Source organism: Euleptes europaea, chromosome 1, assembly GCF_029931775.1.
Source record: "Euleptes europaea isolate rEulEur1 chromosome 1, rEulEur1.hap1, whole genome shotgun sequence".
Classification (NCBI taxonomy): domain Eukaryota; kingdom Metazoa; phylum Chordata; class Lepidosauria; order Squamata; family Sphaerodactylidae; genus Euleptes; species Euleptes europaea.
In genome coordinates this window covers 113712645-113735729 of record NC_079312.1, presented here as the reverse complement: position 1 = coordinate 113735729, position 23085 = coordinate 113712645, and the positions used below count along the sequence as shown (strand labels likewise).

General features: G+C 46.1%; 1 protein-coding gene across 1 annotated transcript; it reads left to right on the top strand.

Annotated features, from left to right (window-relative positions):
• Window positions 1-417: 417 nt before the first annotated feature.
• GET3 (guided entry of tail-anchored proteins factor 3, ATPase) lies at window positions 418-12095 on the top strand. Its single transcript, XM_056867120.1, has 7 exons — window positions 418-578; window positions 1948-2095; window positions 2980-3128; window positions 4605-4755; window positions 5166-5273; window positions 9100-9297; window positions 11771-12095. The coding sequence occupies exons 1-7, from the start codon at window positions 418-420 to the stop codon at window positions 11900-11902; spliced, it is 1047 nt and encodes a 348-aa protein (XP_056723098.1). The 3' UTR covers window positions 11903-12095.
• Window positions 12096-23085: the final 10990 nt, after the last annotated feature.

Sequence of the window (23085 nt, the reverse complement as noted above, 5' to 3'; positions counted from 1 at the left end):
AAGGAAAAGCGCCGCTGGATCATGCGCGTCACGCTCCGCGCCAGATGATTGACAGGTCCTCTAAACCAATAAAAAGCAAACGGTGGGAACGACGCAGTAATCGTTTCAGTAGAACTCAAAGAGAACGAGAGGCGGGGCTTCGGCGACCAATCGGGACGGAAGGCTGTCTCCCATCCGCTCAGATAAAACCAGTGTGGGCAGTACGACAATAGCCGGTCAGCTGGGGGGAGGGGAGGAGAGGGGGTGTTCTGTCGCTGAACGTTTCCGGTCATTTAAATGACGTGCCGACTATATATTCGTCGCGTCGCAGGCAACCGATAGACGGGTCCGAGGAAGGGGGAAGGCCGCGCTTCTCCCCAGCCACCCGTTTTCGACGATGGTGTAGTCGGGCGTCGTGTCACGTGACTCCTCCCCAAGATGGCAGCGTCGGGGTCTGGGCTCCTGGCGGAGGCGGACGAGTTCGAGGACGCGCCCGACGTGGAGCCGCTGGAGCCGACGCTGAGCAACATCATCGAGCAGCGGAGCCTGAAGTGGATCTTCGTCGGAGGGAAGGGCGGCGTCGGCAAGACCACCTGCAGGTCAGCTGGGGGAGGGGGAGGGGGAGGGGGCTCTTGCGCTTCTCGCCGTTGCGTGGGTCAGCTGGTCATCTTTAGGCGCAAATTCCCCGTCGTTGTATCTCCTATGCTGGGAGAGCTCTATCTGTTGAACTTCTGCACTGAAGCTGTCAAGGTTAGAGGAGCTGTGGGGCCGGGGAAGCAAGCTAGGAAGGCATAGCCGGATTCTTCCCATGCGGGCGGTGGCACAGCGGAGAAGGGAATCTATTGGGCAAGCAGGTCCAGCACACACGTGAACACATGAAGCTGCCTCATACTGAATCAGACCCTTGGGCCATCAAATTCGGTATTGTCTACTCAGACCGGCAGCGGCCCTCCAGGGTCTCAGGCAGATATCTTTCACATCACCTTACTTGCCTAGTCCCTTTAACTGGAGATGCTGGGGACTGAACCTGGGACCTTCTGCATGCCAAGCAGATGGTCTACCACTGAGCCACAGCCCCATCCCATGTTCTCTGGTGTGTAGCTGTGTCATGGGATTTGAGTCCCTTTGCTTCAAGGAAGGGGCTGGAAATTTTCTTTCTGCTCCTTTCTAATTTATATTTTTTATGGTTTTTTGAGTTAAATGTTAACTCGTTCAACCTGAGGCTGCCCTGGAAAGTTTTTACAAGATTCAGTGGAGTCTGCTGATTGGCAGAAGTGCTTCACTGCCAGACTGTCTTCAAGGCATTGCTTAAAAGGCTAGTTTTGTTTGATAAAAATCCAAAATGCTTTGGGTCAACAGGCTTCTTAGATTATGTGCCTGAACCAATAGTAGAAATATTACACTTTGTTGTTATTAAGTTGCCTTTTGGTGCCTATGCTTTTGAAGGCCTGGCCCTTTAATATAAGCCTTAACTTGATTTTATTATAGCAGTGTAATGATGTTACCTTTTGTTCTAAACATTACAGCCCGTTTTGGGGTTTAGGGATGGGGCAGGAATAGAGGCTTAAGCTTTATTTTGAGTAAGTCTAACTGAATTTTACAGGCCTTACGTCTGAGTAAGTATGCATGGGTTCATGCTACATGTGAAAGTAACTAGAGCACGCTTTTGAGTAGCTCTTCATTTGTTGTGAAGATTCATCCTTGGATGACCGAGTAGGGAAGCATTTATAAACTAGAGAATAGCTAGAGGTCTGCTTTGTTTTGCTGCTGGTGTGTAGGAGTAGGTGAACTATAGAAACATTGTTGGTTTGGTGACTTCTAGGTTGCTAGACACAAATCCAGTCAGTTGCCTCTGGGCTACTTCACACTCCCACACAGTTTGCCCACTCTGACCACTGGATCTCTTAAGCTTTTTTCTTTCTTTTTGTGTTTTTAATAATTGCACCTTGCTTCACTTTCTGGAACCAGCTGCAGCCTAGCTGTGCAGCTCTCCAAAGTACGTGAGAGCGTTCTCATCATCTCCACTGATCCTGCTCACAACATTTCAGATGCCTTCGATCAGAAATTTTCCAAGGTTCCCACCAAAGTCAAGGGCTATGACAACCTTTTTGCCATGGTGAGTAGCTAGTTCCTTCTAATGGTCTAGTCAAAGAGCATTTCTTATGTAAAATTTGTGATTGCTTCCTGTTTGTGTTGTATACTGGGGTGCAGTTGATGACCGAACTTTTCCTGGCCCTGCTTTACTGCCAATATACCTCCTTTCTAAACTAAAAAGCCCCACTTTTGGCCTTTCTTCATAGGAAAGCAGCTAAAGACTGGGACAAAAAGGTTTTCTGTGGCAGCTAAGAATGTGTCTGTTCTTGAAGAATTTATTACCTTAATGTTAAAATTTGGATTATTTTATTCATTTCTACCCCACTGAAAGCGGCTTACGTAATTCTTCTTTCCTCCATTTGTTAATTCTGATGAGAAAATATAAATGAAATTAACATTAAGGTCATGATGCCATCGATATTAAACACTTTTAAATCTCGTTAATTTCACTTGGAAAGTTAAGTATGTGTTTGTTTAACTCTCTTCCTTAACACTGAAGGAACTGCTGTGATGTAATTTTTTGGCTAGGTCATAGCCCTTAGCTTTGTGTAAAGTTACACGTGGTGGGTTACATAAATAACTTTATCCATGTCTGTGGATCCAACCCAACTGTAATCTTCCAGGATGCTTACGCATAAACAATACCACTGCTACATCTAAATAAATAATTTTAGTTTCAAATCAGAGAAATCCGCATTGTGCAGTTGCTTATAATTCTGAGTGCAACACAATTGATGTGAGAATTTGATAGGGTTGTATTCGTTATGTCTAAAAACGATTACCAGTTTTACAAACCAGAAAGTCCAGCTTTATATTTTAAGCACAATTGCTTCTTGAACAATCAAATGGCCTTTCCACTGTTTTGTGAATGTTGCACATATTTCTTCTGTCTTTGCTTGTTCCCAGGAGATTGATCCGAGCCTGGGCGTGGCTGAGCTTCCAGATGAATTCTTTGAAGAGGATAACATGCTAAGTATGGGCAAGAAGATGATGCAGGAGGCAATGAGCGCCTTTCCTGGTATCGATGAAGCCATGAGCTATGCTGAAGTGATGAGGTGCGGATTATGGTTTTAAGCGTTCATCGTATTGTTGCCTTTCTGCTTATCTAAGGTTTATTTCAGAAGCAGAAGAACAAGGATCTGGGCAGCCCATTCCTGAGGGGGAGGTATATAGGCGGTGGCCAGGAGTGGTACAGCTGCAGCGTCTCACAGAGGTTTCCTGGCCAAAAAAATAAATGTTAAAGATGCATTAAAAAAAAAAAAACCTTGTGAAACTCGTCGAAGGCTTTCACGGTCAGAGTTCATTGGTTCTTGTAGGTTATCCGGGCTGTGTAACCGTGGTCTTGGAATTTTCTTTCCTGACGTTTCGCCAGCAACTGTGGCAGGCATCTTCAGAGGAGTAACACTGAAGGACAGTGTCTCACTGTCCTTCAGTGTTACTACTCTGAAGATGCCTGCCACAGTTGCTGGCGAAACGTCAGGAAAGAAAATTCCAAGACCACGGTTACACAGCCCGGATAACCTACAAGAACCTTGTGAAACTCCTCCATGGAGTTACATGGGGCTACACCAGTGTAGCAATGCTACAGCACAAAGGGGCATTCCTAGGCCGAAAGGGGTTTGGAAGCTGACTAATGTCAGCATCGTCCCTGGGAATGCCCTCCTGATGCCAGTGCAGGCACCTGCTTCTGGGTGTTTGCTGCCCACATGGCAGCACTGGCATCTGAGGACCATTCTACTGTGTTGCTCTGTGGCGCCAGCATAAATAACCCTGCGCTGGCGTCCGTGCCATTTTATCGCGGCGCAAAGTGGCACGGATTCTGGCGTGGGGTTATGCTTTCTCCTATGGTGCTTCCCCCCCCTTCAGGACTTCAGTTAGTGTATTATGTCATTGTGGGGTTAGACATAGCAGAGGCGAGAAAATTTCATCTGCATTAATCTCCCAATGTCCTGGGAAAGTGTATAATTTGTAGCTCTCTAGTCAAGAGGCCCCAAGTTGCATTATCGTGTGCAGATTGGACGTATTTGTGCATGCTTTTTTGTTGTTGTTGAGCATGGGTTGGATTTTACTCATGCATACTCTTTTTCTCACAGCAGAGGAAGCTGTAGCATTTATTGAATATTGAGGGAATAGGGGCACAAGGGGGGTTGTATTTTTGCTAAATGTTGCCTTCTGTACTGTATATGCAGTTCAAAATTTGTGGAAGCCCAGACTGGTAGAATTGTGCTGGAGTTACCGGAGCCTACGTGTGATAGCCAAGCTTGCCAGGTTGTAGTACAGCAGTACCTGTGTTGGGTTTCTTAGACCTTATTGCTGCAGCAAGGAAGAAAATCTGTGCAAAGTTCGTGTGTGATCCTTTTTTGTCTCTGACAGGGAGAGGGTGGCCTATTAATGCAGTAGAATTGCAAGTAAGCTTCAACAGAGATGAGAGCTATGTGAGAAGGATCTTGTTAGCGTACCGAAAAGGGGCAAGAGAAGAACAGAACATTAAGTAACAAAGCAATTTTTAATGTTCCATCTGGTCTGTGCAGGTTGGTGAAAGGGATGAATTTCTCTGTGGTGGTGTTTGACACAGCACCCACAGGGCACACGTTACGGCTGCTCAATTTCCCCACCATCGTGGAGCGGGGACTCGGCCGCCTGATGCAGATAAAGAACCAGATCAGCCCCTTCATATCGCAGGTAAAAATGGAGAGAAATCAGAAACACGATGCTCTCCTGTTGAAAAGGCCATGCCGAACATTTATCATAAGCTCCCTCAAATGGTACTTCCTGCCTCCTGCCTAGTCCCCAGAATTCTTCCAGCACTTGGAAACAGTATGAAAATGCTCAGTTTTGTGGGTGGTTAAGTTGCTTGTCGGGTGGAGTGTCGACTACTACTGCCACTAACAGTGCACTGCCTGCAACATACAGGGCCAGGATTTTGGTTTTGATTAAGTTGCTCTTTTTTGCCCCGCCCTCCCCAGCCCTCTACCAGTTTAATGCTTTACCCCGTTCTCTTAGCTTTCTGGCCATACAGTGCTGGTTTGCCCTCTGTTGGTAGAAGCCTATCATTGCACTTTCCTGAAGCCTGTCTCTCTGTCCTTCACTAGATGTGCAACATGCTTGGCTTGGGAGACATGAACGCCGACCAACTTGCCTCCAAGCTGGAGGAGACCCTTCCTGTCATCCGCTCAGTGAGCGAGCAGTTCAAGGATCCGGCAAGTATTCTGTGAGGATGGGGGCAGGATGCAGTGCCACAGCTAGGAGGAACTGTGGAGAAGGAGCCAAATGTCTTATCCAGTTCCAGGAGAGCAGAGTGCTTGACACTCTGTTTCTTTCGGTATCGAAATTGCTTTTGGTAAAAGCTGGAAGTTGCTCTGCATAGGCTAAACTAAATACAAAATTCTACTTCCAAGCCCTGGATGATTTTTATCCCAAGGAGCTTACAATGTACATTTTGGCACTGAGCTTTTGGTAGGTGTCTGTGAAACAGACAAACTGTGGACGAATGAACGCATAAATGCAAGGTTTTCTTATCGAAACACATAACTTGTATCATAGTGCTCTATCTGGCCCTTCCAGATGTTGCATCAATTTATCTGGAAAATAGACAGAATCCTCAGGTTAGAACCCAAGTGCTATATGCTGGGAAGAAAGTGTTTTGAAACAAGGGTCTTAGTATCACTCAGTACCCTCCAGAACAGCAGTGGGGTTTATTTATTTATTGAACATATCCCACTCTCTATCCCGGCCGAAGCTCAGAGCAGCTAACATCAAGTCAAACACAATACAAATCATACAGTATGTAAATTAAATTCCAATACAGGTAGAGTATCCCTTATCCGGACATCCCATATCCGGACTGATCCGAACATCAGACCCTTCGAGCCAGCATGAAGGCAGATCCGTGCTGCCTGCTTTCAATATTTCCTCTCACCTAAAAAAATAAAATACAGTGCACACTGCACTGTAGGTGGAGGCTGAAAGCCTGCCGTTTTTAGGTTGTTGTTGCTCTTATTTAACAGCTGATACAGGTATTCTGGTGAGATAGTTACACCTTTCTGGTGGTTCACAAAATTATTAAAGATATTGTTAAAAATTATATTTAGGCATGTGTAGAAGTCATAAATGAATTTGGGTCCCATCCCAAGATATCTCATTACGTATACACAAAAATTTCAAAATATTCCAATATACAGAAAGATCCAAAATACAGACCACTTCTGGTCCCAAGCAGTCCAGATAAGGAATACTCAACTTGTATAACAATACAATTCTAATGGTAACATCCAGTTGGCACATATTATTCGGCCCACAGTTCCACGGCAAGCTCGGGGAAATAATCATGGTCCCCAATTAAAACTCAGTGTGATGGAAGCAAGCAGAAGGAAAGGGGGAAAGGAGGCTAGCTATACTGAACACCATTGCTATCCTCAACTGTAGGCCTGGTGGAACACCTTGGTCTTATAGACCCTGTGGGACTGAGCAAGATCCTCCAGGGCCCTGGTCTCGCTAGAGAGAGAATTCCACCAGGCTGGGGCCAGGGCAGAAAAAGCCCTGGCCTGAGTCGAGGACAGCCGGACAATCTTCGGGCCGGTGATCACCAGTAGGTTACTGTTTACTGAGCATAGTGCTCTCTTGGGAAGTACCAGGAGAGACGGTCCTGCAGAACGATGGTCTCTGACCGTTTAGGGCTTTAACGGTTAAAACCAGCACCTTGAACCTGATCCAGTACTCCACTTGGAGCCAGTGCAGTTGTTGGAGCACTGGCTGAATATGCACTCTCAGCCGGGTCCGCATAAGGACCCGGGCTGCTGCAATTTGTGCCAGCTGGAGTTTCCAGATCAGTCTCAAGGGCAGTCCTATGTAGAGCTAGTTACTGTAATCTAGCCTGGAGGTGACCGTCACATGGATCACTCTGGCTAGGTCAGGGTGGGAGAGGTAGGGCAACAACTGCCTAGCCTGGCGGAGGTGGTAAAAAGCTCCTTGGCTGTGGCAGTGACCTGAGCCTCTATTGATAAGGGGGCATCAAGGATCACACCCAGACTATTTATGGCGGGCACAGGTGTCAGTTGCACACCATCAAGAGCCGGGAGCTGACGCCCCATCTCTAATCCATCCCAGATCACTAGGATCTAAAGACAGTCTTCGAGAGTGGACACACCACTGCAAACTCCCTGGGAAGACCCCTGTGCTAAAGGATGGGTTAATGATCTCTCCCAAGGGGAGCCTGCGCTGCATCCCCACTGGCCCTAACCAGCCAGGATGGGCCACAGGACCAGGAGGCATGTTACTTGAATCTGAATGACTTCTCCATTATCTGTAGGGAAGTGTAATGACTGCCTGAGATCATCTCTGGAGCTACTAGTATTGTTGAGAGTTGAACTTGCGCCTTTAGCATCCTAGTTCAGTCTTTCTTTCATGTGTAATCTCCTTTCACCGAGGCTGGCAAGGTCCTGACAGCCAAGCAATAAGCGCATCATCAGTCAGTCTCACTCATTTTAATTTTCTAGTGACACATTCCAGCTTTTCACTGCTAAGTATAGGCTGTAATTTTGGGGGCGAGTGGGCTAGCGGATTGCATCTACTGCATACTTGCTGTCCCAGTTCTTTTACGCTCCTTCCAATCCATGTGCAAAGAGCCAAGCTTTGTTGAAGATGGGTAGCAGATATCGTGTTCATCTTTGCAATGTTATAGTAAACTCATCTGGAGAAATCTGTTGACCTTTACTGTCTTGAGGAGTAACAGCCTTTTTTTAGGCGTCATTTTGTAATTGCAACTGTGGCAGAATTGGCACACCTGCAGCTGGCACAGTCTCATAAAGTTTTGGAATTGTCCCTTGTAAAAAAGGGAAATTACTTTAGAGTGTAGGAGCTTTGATAGTACACGGTCCTGGGAACTTTCAGTGAGATACATTACAAGGCCGGGGGAGTTTTATATAGAGCAATGGGGTGGGTGTGTCTGTACTTAACCTTTCATTCTAGAGCAGGCAAGGGATGGGATTTCTGCCTTCTTTTTTTTCCTTTGCCACTAATTGTGCAAGTTTGTTAGTTCCTTAGACGGAAAGGTTGCTATGTAAAAGTAGTTGGAAGAAGCACTAAGCATGTAAATGGTTAAGTTAGCTAGTTCAGGCTTGCAAATGGCCAGTGGCCTGGCCACTTGGGACAGGGAACAATTGTCCCCAGGCAGCGCTCAAAGGAATTGCCACTTTTAGCCGTGAGGAGCTTAGTGACTCCTCAAGGCTAGATGGCTGCATTTCAGGCAGTTCCCTTCTTCCTGGGAAGGGGGAAAAACAGCTCTGAATCCTCTTCCCAAAGTTCAGGTTTGGGTTAAAAGCAACTTAAGAGTATACACCAGGATTTAATCCTTCTGGCCTTAAAACTGAACCTGAAGCAACGAGGGTGCGCTTTGCCTACCTTCTGGTCCCACATTCTTCCTCTCTGTCCCAGAGGACATGGACTGCCTAGATGCCCAGGTGTTTTTCTGGGCTAGGCAGCATGGCTGGGCACTGAAGTGTCTGGTTGTGGTTTCTTCTTTTCTGTGTTTTGGCTAGAAAGGCACAGAGGGAGATGCAGAAGTTGTCAGCTTCCTGAATAACGCTCTGCATTCTTGGCAGCCCTCCTTTGGCTTGGGACAGCGAGACGTACAGAGTAGATGGCAAGGCACTCTAGCATCTGTCAGCCTCTGAGCATCCACACCTGACATCCTGTATGATCAGGTAAAGGCTAGATGCTCCCTGCTTGTGAACGTCAGCTTCAACGTACAGCAAAAGCTGAGCAGGGCTGCCGTGGCTGTTCAGAGGGCTAGCAGCGGTCTGAGCACTTGCCATGTATTCCACCACCATCCTTTCTCCCTCTGCAGGTAAAGCAAAAGGATGGCATGCAGCAGGGGGCGCTGTTGGGAGCTAGGGTGGGGAAATCAGAAGGGAATTGGGTGGGGGCAGAACCAAGGCGAGTGGGACGGGGAGCGAGTGACCAAGCCCTGTATTCTTGCGTTGCTGAACTTGTGGTGCATTTCACTCCCCCCTTTCCCCCCCCTCTCAGGAGCAAACCACATTCATCTGTGTCTGCATCGCTGAGTTCCTCTCCCTGTACGAAACAGAGCGGCTCATCCAGGAGCTGGCCAAGTGCAAGATAGACACCCACAACATCATAGTCAATCAGCTGGTCTTCCCTGACCCAGAGAAGCCCTGCAAGATGTGCGAGGCCCGGCACAAGATCCAGTCCAAATACCTTGACCAGGTAACTGTTGTAGGTGAAGGGTGCTCTAATTCCACAACCTCCTCACATCAGTTAAAGGCAAAAGCAGGAGCAGGATATAGGTCTGCGATGTCTTTGCACATTGAGTTGCTGAATTACTGCCTCTGGTACAATGGGAAAGGCTATAATCTCCTGTATTGGCTGGAACTTGGGTATTCTCCATTTGCTGTTGGTCTCATGATCCATGTATCACAAGACTCCTCTTGGCCAACAGTTAGCTTTTCTACTGGCCTGCCCTTTGTCGTTTCTGTTACCTGAAGGATTGGAGCCTGGTCCCTGGGTTAATAAAGAAAGTAGCAAGTGGGGTTCTCCTCTCATAGTATGCTTCTGTTCATTAGGCTCTGGCTTCTTCATATTGCATTCCTCTTGGATGTGTCTTGTATACAGACAGAAATACCTGAGAGCAAGAGAAGCTTCTGCGGTTGTTGTGGAGGGTTGTTTCCATTGATAGAAAACAAACCACCCTAGAAATCCTCCCTTTCCCTCTAGTGGTTGTGTTCTCTCTCCCCTTTTTTGTCCCCTTCCCTTCATCTGTACCTTCCGTTTCTTCTTCACACTTTTTTCCTCCTTCCTTTTCTGATCTTGTCATTTTTTTCCCTTTTGTCAGCTTTTCCTTTACAACTATACCTTCCTTGGGAGTTTTTGTTTTAAAAAATTCTTCCTTCTAGCCCCATTTCTACTACCATCTTATAATTTCCTTTCTGTCCTTTTCCATTTTCCCGGTCCTCTCTTTATACACCTTTCTTCCTCTCAGGGAGCCCAGGTTCCTGGAGTCCAGCCCCAGAACCTCTTTAAATGTGAAGCTGAACTCTGGAAGGTTCAGAGTAGTGGGAGCAGTGTATACAGTGTCTGAGTGTTTTGAGGCTACGTCTAAACCAGTAAGCCCCAAATAATCCAGTAAACCCCAAGGTGGTGCCCATGGACATGATGGCACCTGTCAATGGTTTTTCTTGTGCTTATTTGTTTTTTCCCCAAAGCAAAGAGCTGATGCTGGCTTTCCTTTGTGGAGCAGGAGAACCTTTGTGGAGCAGGAGGAGGAAGAGGATTGGCTTGCAACTTCCCAAAATTTTGCGATTGGCCCCACTGGTACCCCTTTGGCACCCAGTGATTGGCCCCAGCCAATTTTGTGGTGGTGCCCATTCCCTGGATTCAAAGTTCTAAAAGTGCACACATGTTCAGCAAGGATGGGAACCCCTGCTCTTAACCAAGTACTGTCCACAAACAGAACAATAGAAGGAAAGTAAGAAGTGAGACTGTGCCTGCAATAACATGATTCACCCTCCCTCCCTTTCATGGGTCTCATTTTTCCCTGCTTCCTAGCTAGCTGTTTAGTGGCATCCCTGCCTTTTTCAACAACCCTGGGTTCAGTGTGGACAGACCTTTTCCCAGTTAGAGCTCTGTGGGAGAGCTGGCAAGGATGTTCCCTTCTTGCAACTTCTTTAAACATGTCTGCAGTGCAGATTTAAGTCAGTGTCATGGCTGCCAACCTAACAAGGGCAGTGAGAGAGTTAATGTTCTCATAACAGTGCATTGGTCACATAATGAAGTGCATACTGTGCTTGTTGGATTTCTTTGGGAGTCCTTGATACTAGTTTAAGATTGTGGGGTAGGTCTGCCATTGATTTAGGGAGGCTACCTGTGATGCTTGTGTGAGAAACCTTCTGGCAGTGAGTGTTGGTGCATGAGGCAACAGTGTGAGGGTAGAAATGCTGCTGCCCATTCTTCCTGCGAAAGAGGAAGCTCCCTTACTTCACAGGGCAGGGAACCGGTTCAGGGGTCAGCAAGAGGAAAGGCCAGTGAGACAGAATAGGGGGGTCAGCACCTTCTTTTCCAATAGGAGTCCTTCCTCGTCTAACACACAGTAATATTTGTGGACCCATGAAAACTCAAACGCCTAGTGGAAATAAATATGTGCTAACCTTTATTGATATCTATTCAAAATGCACTGCACCCTACTTAGTTAAAGACACTTGATTCAGGAACTGTCCTCCCTTTTAAACTGTGCTGACTTTGCTATATTGGACCATAGACTGGATTATTGCAACACACTGTACCCAGAAGCATCCATGAGTACAGAAGGTGGCCGGCTGCATGCTTGCTTACAATATTTAGTTACTGTGCATATATAACGCCAGTCTTGAAGCAGTTGGCTTCCTCTTTGCTTTTGGTTCTTGGCTTTTTAAAACGGTTTATGAACTGGTATCACCTGAAGACAGTCCCTCTCTCTCTTGGCCTTTGTGCCACCAGCGCTCTTTGCCACTGTTTATCCTCTTGAGCAAGTCCTGCCTTTGTGATTTTACTGTGTGCGTTTGTATTCTTTTTTAACTGTTATGTGGGCTCCCAGGTCATATTTGTGAGCTGCATCTGGCAAAACAGAAATGAGGATAGAAATATCCTTAAGGTTGCCATAGTTCGGTGCTCCTGTGACTGTTGTCCTGTTCTTTCCCTCCCCCAGATGGAAGACCTCTATGAAGATTTTCACATTGTAAAGCTGCCACTCCTCCCCCATGAAGTTCGAGGCGCTGAAAAGGTCAACACTTTCTCAAGTCTGCTACTGGAGCCCTACAAGCCCCCCAGTGCAAAGTGAAACCCCACGGACTGGCTCCCACTGATTTCCCCCCCTGTCAACCATTCCATGCCTGCCCTTCCTCGCCCCTTTCCTGCTGGAGCTCCTCCCCTTCCAGTAGCCTTGTTTACCTCTTGCAGTTGTGCGATTGATGGGCTTGTGGTAGGGTTGGAAGAGGCAGAAGTTGGAGTTCCCACTTGTTCCTTCCTTGATGCTGATAACTTCATGGGACATCCCGAAACCAGCTGCAGCATTGAATTTCTCCCCCCCCCCCACCCTCACTGACCAGCTAGCTAATTTAAACATAGGTCATGTTTTCTCTCTCGTCACTCCTGCTTTTCCTTTTGATCATATCTCCTGGGACTCGGGCCTGTTTGGTCAAGGTCCGGTCAAGGTACTGTGGTGATAGACTTGTCACTCTGTTTACACCAAGGCCATCAATCCTAATAGGAGGTATGTAAATAAACTGTGAGGGAAACTAGTTTGCTGCTGTCCTTCAATCGGGCCATATTTTTTGCTTCTGGGGGGGAAATCTCAGCAGAGTGTGGAGGACCTAACGGGAGTGCTGTAGAGTGTCCTTTGTAGTGAAAGAAGCTTAAAGCATCTTTGCACATCTGCTTGAAAGCTTTATTTTCTTAAGGCTAGAAAGGCATGAAGAATCAAGACCCCTTCTGTTACCGTTTAGCTTTCCCCAGGAGTTGACCAGAAGTGTGGATTTTGAATCATCACCAACCCCCAACTTTGCAGGGTCTGTACACGGTTTTCAAGTTCCATATAGCTTCAGTGAATATAATACGAAAGGGACCCATGGCTAGATCTGCGATCTTTCATTTAAAAACAGCCATGGTGTGACTTGGAGTGGGACAGGAGAAGTCTCCTACGTGGAAACAGCACAGGGAGAGGGAAAAAATATTTTATTTCCCCAAAGCTTAGTTAGATCTGTCGGAGAGAAAAGAACATAGTTCTAATTCTGTAACTAATGGAGGTTCTCCTAAGAAATCCTTCCTGCAAACCTTCAATTATGTTGTAATTCAAGCTGTAAACTGATACTTAAGGAACTAGCAGCTCTGCATGGTAGCGGATGGCGATATCTCCTGTTACTGTTTCTGGTGTGCCGATTAATGAATGTGTGAGAGGGAGCTAGAAGCACATTATACAATAAAGTATTATATATACAGCCCCTTTTCTGATTGAAGGAAGAACTTTGCTCTTCAGGAAAGAAACAAATAGGATTCATATAGGGTGTATAGCTATGTCAGAATGGATGTCTACTGAGTATCCAAACAAGTGAGTCTCAGGTGATATTTACTAATCTGTGTTTTTCATAACTTATTGTCTAGGAAAAGAAAGTCCTGCAGGCCCAAACTAGACAATATGGGACAGCTGTATATATGAATTCACCTCCGCCCTGTTTGTGTATGAGACTGGGGTGATTTTTTTTGGCATAAAACACACAGAGGGGGGAGGAGTTCAATATTGCCCCCTCCCCTGACGCCTCACCGTGTTCTGTTGCCTGATGCATGTTTTCTTTTGGCCCAGCTCTGATATGGGGCAGTCAGGGAGGGGAGAAAAGGGTCCTGTAGTCTTGCGATGCCCTGCTGTCTTAACGGTTGCATATTTCTGTAGTGAAAGGATCTCAAGGGTTACTTGTACATACCGTAAGTGAATCAACATTTGCAGAAACGGTATAGAGCTGGGCACATCCCTGTTCCAATTAGCAGAGAAGGAGACAGAAGGGATGACTTATGACAAGGACGTTTGCAGCACATTAAAAAAGTATATCATCCAGGCAGCTCTTATTTCTGCCAACAGGATCTCACTAAGGCCCACAGCCAAGGGGAAAAGTTGGGCTGGGTCCCAAGTCTCTTATGTTTCCAGGATTCCTAGCATTAAGCAAAAGCGCATATTCAATCAACGTGTTCCCCTACATGGACTCTTGCTTCTGTGACACAATAGTTGGCCTTCGAGAGTCAGGGTCTGAATCTTGCTTTCTAGTCTGCCATTGGCTCTGACCAGATATCAGTAGAGATGTGCTATCTCTCCATCTGCCACTCCTGTTGTTTGTGGGACTGTAGGGTCTTGATCCTTGTGATGTGTTAATTTAGGGTGCCTGCTTCAGTTCTAGTTAAGCAGCCCTAGATGCAAATGAATGTTGTGTTTTCTATGAGTGTGCCACTCCCCAGTTTTCCCATTGAAAACTGAAATGAAGTGGCCTTCTAAATGTAGCTATTTCATACGAGACATCACACAAAAGAGTAACTTCTATTCACTAACAGGGATGGGGGAACAAGGATGTTCAGTAAAAGACATACAGCTATTTACAGTTAGCACACAGCTTTTGCTGGGCTCACTAAGTTATAATATTTCAGTTATCAGCCAAGCTTTCTGTTCTTGAGGCGAATATTGACCTTCCCTCAATATCAGGATTTACACAGGATTTACACATGGGGTCCTCCCACAATCCACAAATCGGTAGCCAGTTTCCCTGAGGAAAATAGGCTCTGAGGCAGCTATATTCTCTTTCTGAAGAATTCACTGCTATCCTGCTTTCTCAAAAACACCGACTCAGACATCCAAAATTTTCAGAGAGAGGATTTTGAGCCTGTCCATTCTGGAAGCACAAACTCCGGAGCTGAGATGACAGTAACAGATTTTCATCTTTCACGGTCTCTTCCCATCTGGTTGCTTCAGCCATCCACGAGCCCTGCTCTGCCCACACCCCAAGCAGGCGTACAGGGGATCGGTGACTGACAGACAAGGGCAGAACCTTTGCCCGTCCATCACCCCCCACACGCACACATACTTGCATTTATTCTTACAACAGCCCTGTGCTAGGCTAGGTTTAGAGAGGATAGTAAGGGCTGATAATTTGTATAATATGTTTAAAGATGTAGTGAAATATATGGACTGGTACAGGCATTATAGAGCCCCATGGCGCGGGGTGGTAAGCTGCAGTAGTGTAGTCAGCTCTGCTCACGACCCGAGTTCGATCCTGACGGAAGTCGGTTTCAGGTAGCAGGCTCAAGGTTGACTCAGCCTTCCATCCTTTCGAGGTCGGTAAAATCAGTACTCAACTTGCTGGGGGTAAAGGGAAGATGACTGGGGAAGGCAATGGCAAACCACCCCGTAAACATAGTCTGCCTAGTAAACGTCGTGATGTGACATCACCCCATGGGTCAGTGATGACCCAGCGCTTGCATGGGGACTACCTTTACCTACAGAGACTATGCTTTGGCAGATCTTTTACATAACTGACAGTACAATCCTAGGTCTCAGCAGAACCATTTATGTTGAGATGTTGGTCTAAGAAAATGACCCTTTTTATTCTGAAATGGGGCCCGGGGCGGGGCAAACTTCTCAAGTCAACAGTGATATGTAAGTGGTACCGTAGGCATCTGAGAAGTAAAAGGAAAAAGTCTGCCAAAGGGTTAGGCTTGGGGGTTGAGGATTGCCTCTGGGGGGGAAATGGAGTTATCTGCACAGCAGCAGACTGAAAACTTGATTTCCTGTCCTCTAAACGTGCAACATGTTTTGTGTAACACTACACAGACAAAGCCCCTAGTTAGGGTGTCCGTGAGTCCTGTTTGTAGTTCTTAATGTGTCTCAATACTAGATGGTGGTCTTAAAATTTGCATATTTAATCCTATAAATGAACATATGCATATACTGTTGCGCCCCCCCCCCCCCCAGTACCTCTTCAGTCACGTTGTGGTGCAGTTTCCGGAGTGTGCAGAAAAATTGTCTAACACTGCAGTATATTCTCCAGAGGATATTATCTGGCTGCGTTAACAAATTTCCTTGGACATATACCAAGCTTTGAAACTATAGTGTGTTCTTATGAAGCTGTGAAAAGTGTGCATATTTGTCGCACCTCCAGGTAAGCACATGCAAATTAGGAACGGGAGCCCGTTGAAGCTTTGTTGAACACCTCGACGGAAACTTGGGATCCTTTGGAAGCAGGCTTATCTTACCATCATTCGCTACTCCCCCGCATAAGTTAGAGCAATTTTTGTCCTGCAAGTGGGGGAGGGTGTACCCAGGCAAGGATAGGTTTGGTCAGCTTTTGTGTTTTCAACTTCCAGGCAGGGGGTAAAACTCTCTTCATTCTTGGCGTTTGGCAAGATTAACCTCTCTTCCCCACAGAGTTCTGTGCCAGCCAGGCCCTGTCTCTTTCCCTCTCCCCGAACTGGCTGCCGTTAGCATGTGCACGCCGTGATTATGAAACACAAGGTCTTGTAGGTGTGTGTATGTGCGCGGAAGGGCTCAGACAGGCGCCCAGGGGTGGCTGCGGCATTATGCAAGCTGCTTTCTGTCTCTTGTCTGGAACTCCAGTCTGCCCCAGCAAGGGGTTGAGGGGCTCATTAGCATTAGCTGCTCAGTCAACCATCCAGAAGCCCAGTATGGCCGCAGGAGAGAACGATACTTTTCAGAGGGAAATGCTGTTTTCCCATTAAGTAAAACGGCTTTACAGGTGTTTGTCAGTAGCAGCTGGCAGTGGTTGCATTTCGCCTGTGATGCCCCCCCCCCCCAAAATCTGACAACTTAAAATTGAAAAGTTGCCACGGTTTTTCATAATTAGAACTAATTAAGATTTGGGAATCAATTTCTGATATATGAAGCTCAAATTCAAAATACGTTATGTAAGCATAGTGATACAGCATTTGAAGCGGAATGACAGCATCTTCCCATTCAGAAATGCTATAAAAAAACACGAGAGGTTTCTTTTGCCTTCAACATCACAAAAGATTAAAGCAGGAGAACTGGGTCTAAGCAGTGGTCTTCCACACCAATGATTGCCTCTGTAACCTTTGAAAAGAAGAGTTGGTTTTTATATGCCGACTTTACCACTTAAGGAAGAATCAAACCCTTCCCTTCCCCTCCACACAACAAACACCCTGTGAGGTAGGTGGGGCTGAGAGAGCTCTAAAAGAGCTGTGAGTAGCCCAAGGTCACCCACCTGGCTTCATGTGGAGGAGTGGGGACTCAAACTCGGTTCTCCAGAGCAGAGTCCACCGCTCCAAACCACTGCTTTTAACCACTACACCATGCTTTAAGGCGTTTAACAGTACAGAAGCCCCAATACCTGTATTGCCATAAACACAGAGAACCCTTGTAGAGTGTGCCCAAGATCCTTCTTTGTATCTGTATCGATTCATTCCTACATCCAATGTGTGTGCTGCTGAAGTGTGATTTAGACCGCACATTTACCCAAGTACTGGTCCCTGGTTTTATTTTTGAAGTAAATGTGAGTCGGGTCCTCCTTACAAGCAGACATGTACGCACATTCATTGTAACGTGGGTACAAATCTACTCCACACCCTTATAATCCCGTACAGTTTCCCTCACACAGTTGCTCATCCATCATGCTGCGATGTCAGCTGCTCCAAGGCCGGAGGACAAGCCACCGTAGGACTGAAACAACCGATGACAAAACAGCGCTGTGTTGTGAAAACCATGTTGTTGGGATTTAATGAGTGACTGAGTCTGGATAATCTTTTGTTTCAAGAGGGAGCTCAAAAGCTAGAGCAAACCGGCAGGAGCAAAGATTTCTGGGCGCAGCTGTGGTTGAGAGGACATGGTAGGAGATGGCTTGTTCACTCCCAAGGTTTGCACGGATCAAGCTGTAAAGTTTTCAGCAATAGATTCTGCCATGAGAACAGGAATCACTTGAGTTGTTTCGAGGGTAAGCATGGCAGGTGCCAACCCCCCCCCCCCACTAGTCTCCTTCCTCAGGGCCACAGCAACTGATAGAGACTCTCCTGCTTAGCACTACCCAAGTAGGAAAGAAGAGTTGGTTTTTTATATGCCGAATTTCTTTACCACTTAAGGGAGAATCAAACTGGCTTACAATCACCTTCCCTTCCTCTCCCTACAACAGACACCCTGTGAGGTAGGTGGGGCTGAGAGAGCTCTAAGAGAGCTGTGACTAGCCCCAGGTCACCCAGCTGGCTTTGTGTGTAGGAGCAGGGAAACAAACCAGTTCACCAGATTAGCCTGCTGCTCATGTGGAGGAGTGGGGAATCAAACTAAATCTCCAGACTAGAGTCCATTGCTCCAAACCACCGCTCCAAACCACTACACCACGCAAGTACAAGAGCATTTGGTGTGACCACACTGGCCTTAGCCTCATAACTAGGGTTGCCAACCTCCAGGTCGTGGCTGGAGATCTCCCACTATTACAACTGATCTCCAGGCGATAGAAATCAGTTCACCTAGAGAAAATGGCCACTTTGGCAATTGGACTCTATGGCATTTAAGTCCCTCCCCTCTCCAAATCCTGCCCTCCTCAGGGTTCACCCTCAAAAATCTCCTGATACTTCCCAACCTGGCGCTAGCAACCCTACTCATAACTGAGTTTTATCCCTTTCTTTTTGATCCTGCGTGACAGATACTACCCCCTGCCAGACTTTCTCCTAATAGTTCTGTCTTGCCACGGACGAGACATATTTGCGTTGAGCCAAGCACGTGGCAGATGTTTTAGCTCAGGTACCTGTGGCTCTTGCATGTCAAATAAAGAGCTCCGTCCTGATGCCCAGCCTCCGAATCAGAGGCTGCCATGCTGGCCCGATCACTTAAAGAGTACTTAGCAGGAGTTCTCTTAGATGCCTCCACTCAACTTCCAGGGTTGGGTTCCAGCAGGTACCTGCCCAGTTTACTCTACACCCACTTGGAGCTGCGCAAGTCACCACGATCAGCAGGAATCTGGGACTGCTGCACACAGATGCATCTCAAGGACTTTTTTTAAAGGTTTGGAATGACCATTGGGCATGTATGGCTTAGAAGGGGATGCCGGGCAGCTGTCAAGGTCTGGATTGCTTGCTCTTTACTGTATGGATGCTGATAACTCAATTTTCCTCCAGTCTTCTGAGGTCTAGCTCAAACAGCTGGCAGTCCTTAAGGGCAGCTGTACTGTCCATGTTATGAAAGGAATGGTCTACTGTTGATGAGAGCCAGTGGAAAGGGTATTAGGTGTAAGAGTACAGGCGCTAGTTCTGACAGAGTTTGGGTGTTGTCTTGAGCAAACCACTCCCATCTAGCCTCAGTTCCCTGCTGTAAAATGAGAGTAACAGCAATTTATTGCTCAAGGGTGGTGACAAAATTCTATTGATCATAAGCCTTCAGGTGGTCCCTAGCTACTCTGAGCACTTTATAAATATTATTATTGAACAGTAAATTAATTTCAAAGGATGGTTTGCTGGATTCTGAAAAGGAAAGAGAATCTCTAGCACTTTTTCAGCATCCTAGAAGTGGTACAATGGCTCAGCAGTTCTGACAAGCCTTTACAAATGTAAACACTGAATTATACTATCCTTTCCCCCCTGAACAAACTGAAATGTGGTCTGTCTGGTTTAGGGAAGATGGAATCTAGTCCCTTTCTAGGTCCAAGAAGCCAAATGAAAGGCTCGATCTGTGTGCTGCTAAATTCTGCGAATTAGTCTTGAAGTATTATAGTTGTATGCCTCTTCTATAGGGTTACCAGGTCCCTCTTTGCTACCGGTAGAAGTTTTTTTGGGTGGAGCCTGAGGAGGGCGGGGCTTGGGGAGGGGAGGGACTTCAATGCCATAGAGTCCAATTGGCAAAGTGGCTGTTTTCTCCAGGTGAACTGATCTCTATCGGCTGGAGATCCATTGTAATAGCAGGAGTTCTCCAGCTACTACCTGGAGGTTGGCAACCCTACTCTTCTAACAGAGAGACAAATCTGCTTCCCAAAGTTGGGTGCTTTGTCAGTCTTGCTTTCTTTGGTTCACGCCTATTATAAAGGCCTCGCCCGTGACACTCTGCTGCTCCAAGGTACTGCTTTTGGACAGCATGGCTGGGTGCCAGTTTGTTACTGAAGTAGGTGGTTTATTTGCTGTGCAGGCCACTCGTGAATACTAGGTGAGAAGGGCACCGCCAGACCACAATGGCTGGAAATATCATAACTTAGCAAAATTAATTCCAAGCACCCAGGAGTGAATGCAGCAGAGCTTGGAGGTGGTCTGGAAGCCCCCAGGAATTCTAGTTTCCATTTGCTCAGGATTTTAATCACAGCAAACACATCCTCCCTCGCCAACCTGGAAATAGAACTCAGGGCTTATGGCTCTCGTGCAGAATGATCCAGAAACTAGAAGAGGAAGAGAACAGATTTTTCCTGTTCCTACCTCTTTTCCGTCTTCTTTTCTCGTTCCCTCTGTAGTAGGGCTGTTTGCCTAATCATTTGCTTGGCTTGTCGCTGTTCGAGAAGCCAAACCCTGAGGCTGTTGACTTGTCAAAAACTGGAAATGGAAAAAGCCCAACAGGCAGAGTGGTTCCATCAGGTGTACAGAGGAGAAGAGATTAAGAATGTTTACATAGAGAGACAATGGACAGGCTCTAGAAGCTCACGTAGGGTTGCCAGGTCCCTCTTTGCCACTGGCGGGAGGTTTTTGGGTGGATCCTGAGGAGGGCGGGGTTTGGGGAGGGGAGGGACTTCAATGCTACGGAGTCCATTTGTCAAAGAGTCCAACTGACAAAGCAGCCATTTTCTCCAGGTGAACTGATCTCTATCAGCTGGAGATCAGTTGTAATAGTAGGGGACCCCCAGCTAGTACCTGGAGGTTAACTAATGAAAAACACTGTGTGCTGAAACAACTAGGTTAAGAAAACAACAGCACCAGCTCAATGAATCATGGCCAAAATATATTGCCTGGTAACAAATATAACAAAAATTTCTTCATATATATTTTACCATTTGCAGGTTGAATCCTAAACAATAACAATTCATATATAATACCAATCAGTCCGATAGTATAAGGTAACCACAGAAAAGTCCACACCGGGAATAACAAATCCTGATGGCTGTTCAAGTCCCAGATTTACAATGGTACTTCTTATTAAATTCAATCAGTCCAAATTCAACAAATGGTCCAAACTCGAATAAAAATCCAACTCAAAACGGCACCTCCGGATGAGTGATCGTTTCGCAATATGAATTGCTTCTTCAGTTGATTAATACTGCCTTGATGAACATTCAGTAGATTGCTTTTGTCTTGATGAACATTTCCCTTATGGATAAGTTTAATTGGGTACAAAGACCTCTGAAAAAAATATACATATATGTATAATATACATCACAGGCCATAACTAACAATATACAGACAAGAACTACTCATACAAAAACGAATACCATTCATCTTACCAATCATAGACCAGCTATACCTCACGGTTCCTCAGGCTCTGCCCCGGCTGGTGGCGAATGCAACACCCGTACAGACTAAATCCCTGAACTCCAATAGCCTACACCTGGGGGTGTTGATAAGTGGATTTTAAAGGAAACAGCTCAGATCAAAATCATTATTGAGACCTGATGGAAACATCGTTTTAAATAAATGAATAAATTTCATTTCGTGTCTGTGCAATAATTTAGCTGCATCTTCTTGACAAAAAGAGAGAGGTTTGTATTGCCACAGGGCAAAAAACAAAAGATCTTTGTCTGAGTGGCCTTTCTCTAGATAGTGATTGGTTAACGGAGCCTCCCGTGTAAGGGAACGTATCCTTGCCCGATGCTCACCGATGCGAATTTTTAATTGTCTCGTCGTTGAGCCGATGTATAATAAAAAACATGGACAAAAAATTCCGTACACCACGTAGGAGGAGCTACAATTAGTAAATTGATTCAGTTTGAAAGTGAAATTTGTGCTAGAGGAACTGACTTCCTTTATTGGCAAGCAATACGGGCACATAGCACAAGAGCCGCATTTAAAGTGACCCTTTGGTTTCGACTCCATTTTACTGTCCAAACAGTCCGTTTTTATTAAATGGTTACGCAGGGATTTGGACTTCCTTAATCCAAACAGAGGAAACTCATTGCACCCGGGTACATTGTATAGAATGTGCCAGTGCTTACGCACAATCTTCTGAATTTCATGGGTCAGATGATTGAACTCTAAAGAGGCAAAGATTCTTGGCTTCCTGGACTGGCTGCGTTTGGAAGTTTGTAGCAACTCATGCCTAGGAATAGTACTAGCTCGGGCTAGGGCATTCTGTGTGATCCGGGGTTGGAATCCTCTGTTCTGAAATCTATCACAAAGGTCAGAAGCTGCAGAAACAAAATCTTGTTCAAACGTAGAATTACGTTTTAATCTAAGCAGTTGACTAAAAGGTAAATTAAGTTTTAAATGGAGGGGATGATGTGAAGCAAAGTGAAGTCCTGCCCCTACATCCGTAGATTTTTGGTATGGTTTCACAGCAGTCTTATTCTCCATGGTCCTAAAGACCATCAGATCTAAATAAGCTATAGATTGTAAATTCATAGAGCCAGTGAATTGTAAATGCGTGTTCAGAGAATTACTCCATTGAAAAATAATACCAACCTCCAGGTGAGGGCTAGAGAGCTCCCAGAATTACAACTGATCTCCAGATTATATAGATCACTTATTTTTTTTATTTAAAACATTTATTCCACTTTTCGTTGAAAAAATGGCTGCGTTGGAAGCTGGACTGTATGGCATTATGCCCTACCAAGTTCCTTGCCTCCCTAAACCCCACCCTCCCAGACTCCACCCTCAAATCTCCGGGCATCTGTAAAAAGTAAACCATCCTGTGTCCTAGGAAAGGGATGAGCTAGCACTCCAAATAATAAATAAGCAGACCCCTGAATCTTCTCCTGCCAACTGGTCCCTCTTTTTTCAATGGAGCTCCAGCTTCCCAACCACTCCAGTCTCCAGCTTCCTCTTCTACAGTGGCTGGCTGTACCATCTGACCTGAAGACACCTTGATGTCCTGCCCACTTGCCAGAGTCAGGAATGAAACATTAGCTTCGTATCAAGACATTCTTTATGTTTTCCCTCCAAACTCACTGAAATATGCTCCATCCTGCTTGTGAGGTTGGGAACAAAATGTGGGAGCAATTCTGACTCCTAATTCACACAGTAATGCTGCAAGACAACCAGAAATATACCTTCCTTCCCTTTAAGAACATAAGAAAAACTTGCTGGATCAGACCAAGGCCCATCAAGTCCAGCAGTCTGTTCACACAGTGGCCAACCAGGTGCCTCCAGGAAGCCCACAAATAAGACGACTGCAGCAGCATCCTGCCTGGGTTCCAAAGCACCTAATATAATAGGCATGCTCCTCTGATACTAGAGAGAATGGGAATGCACCATGCCTAGTATCCATTTTGACTAGTAGCCATGGATAACCCTATCCCCCATGAACATGTCCACTCCCCTCTTAAAGCCTTCCAA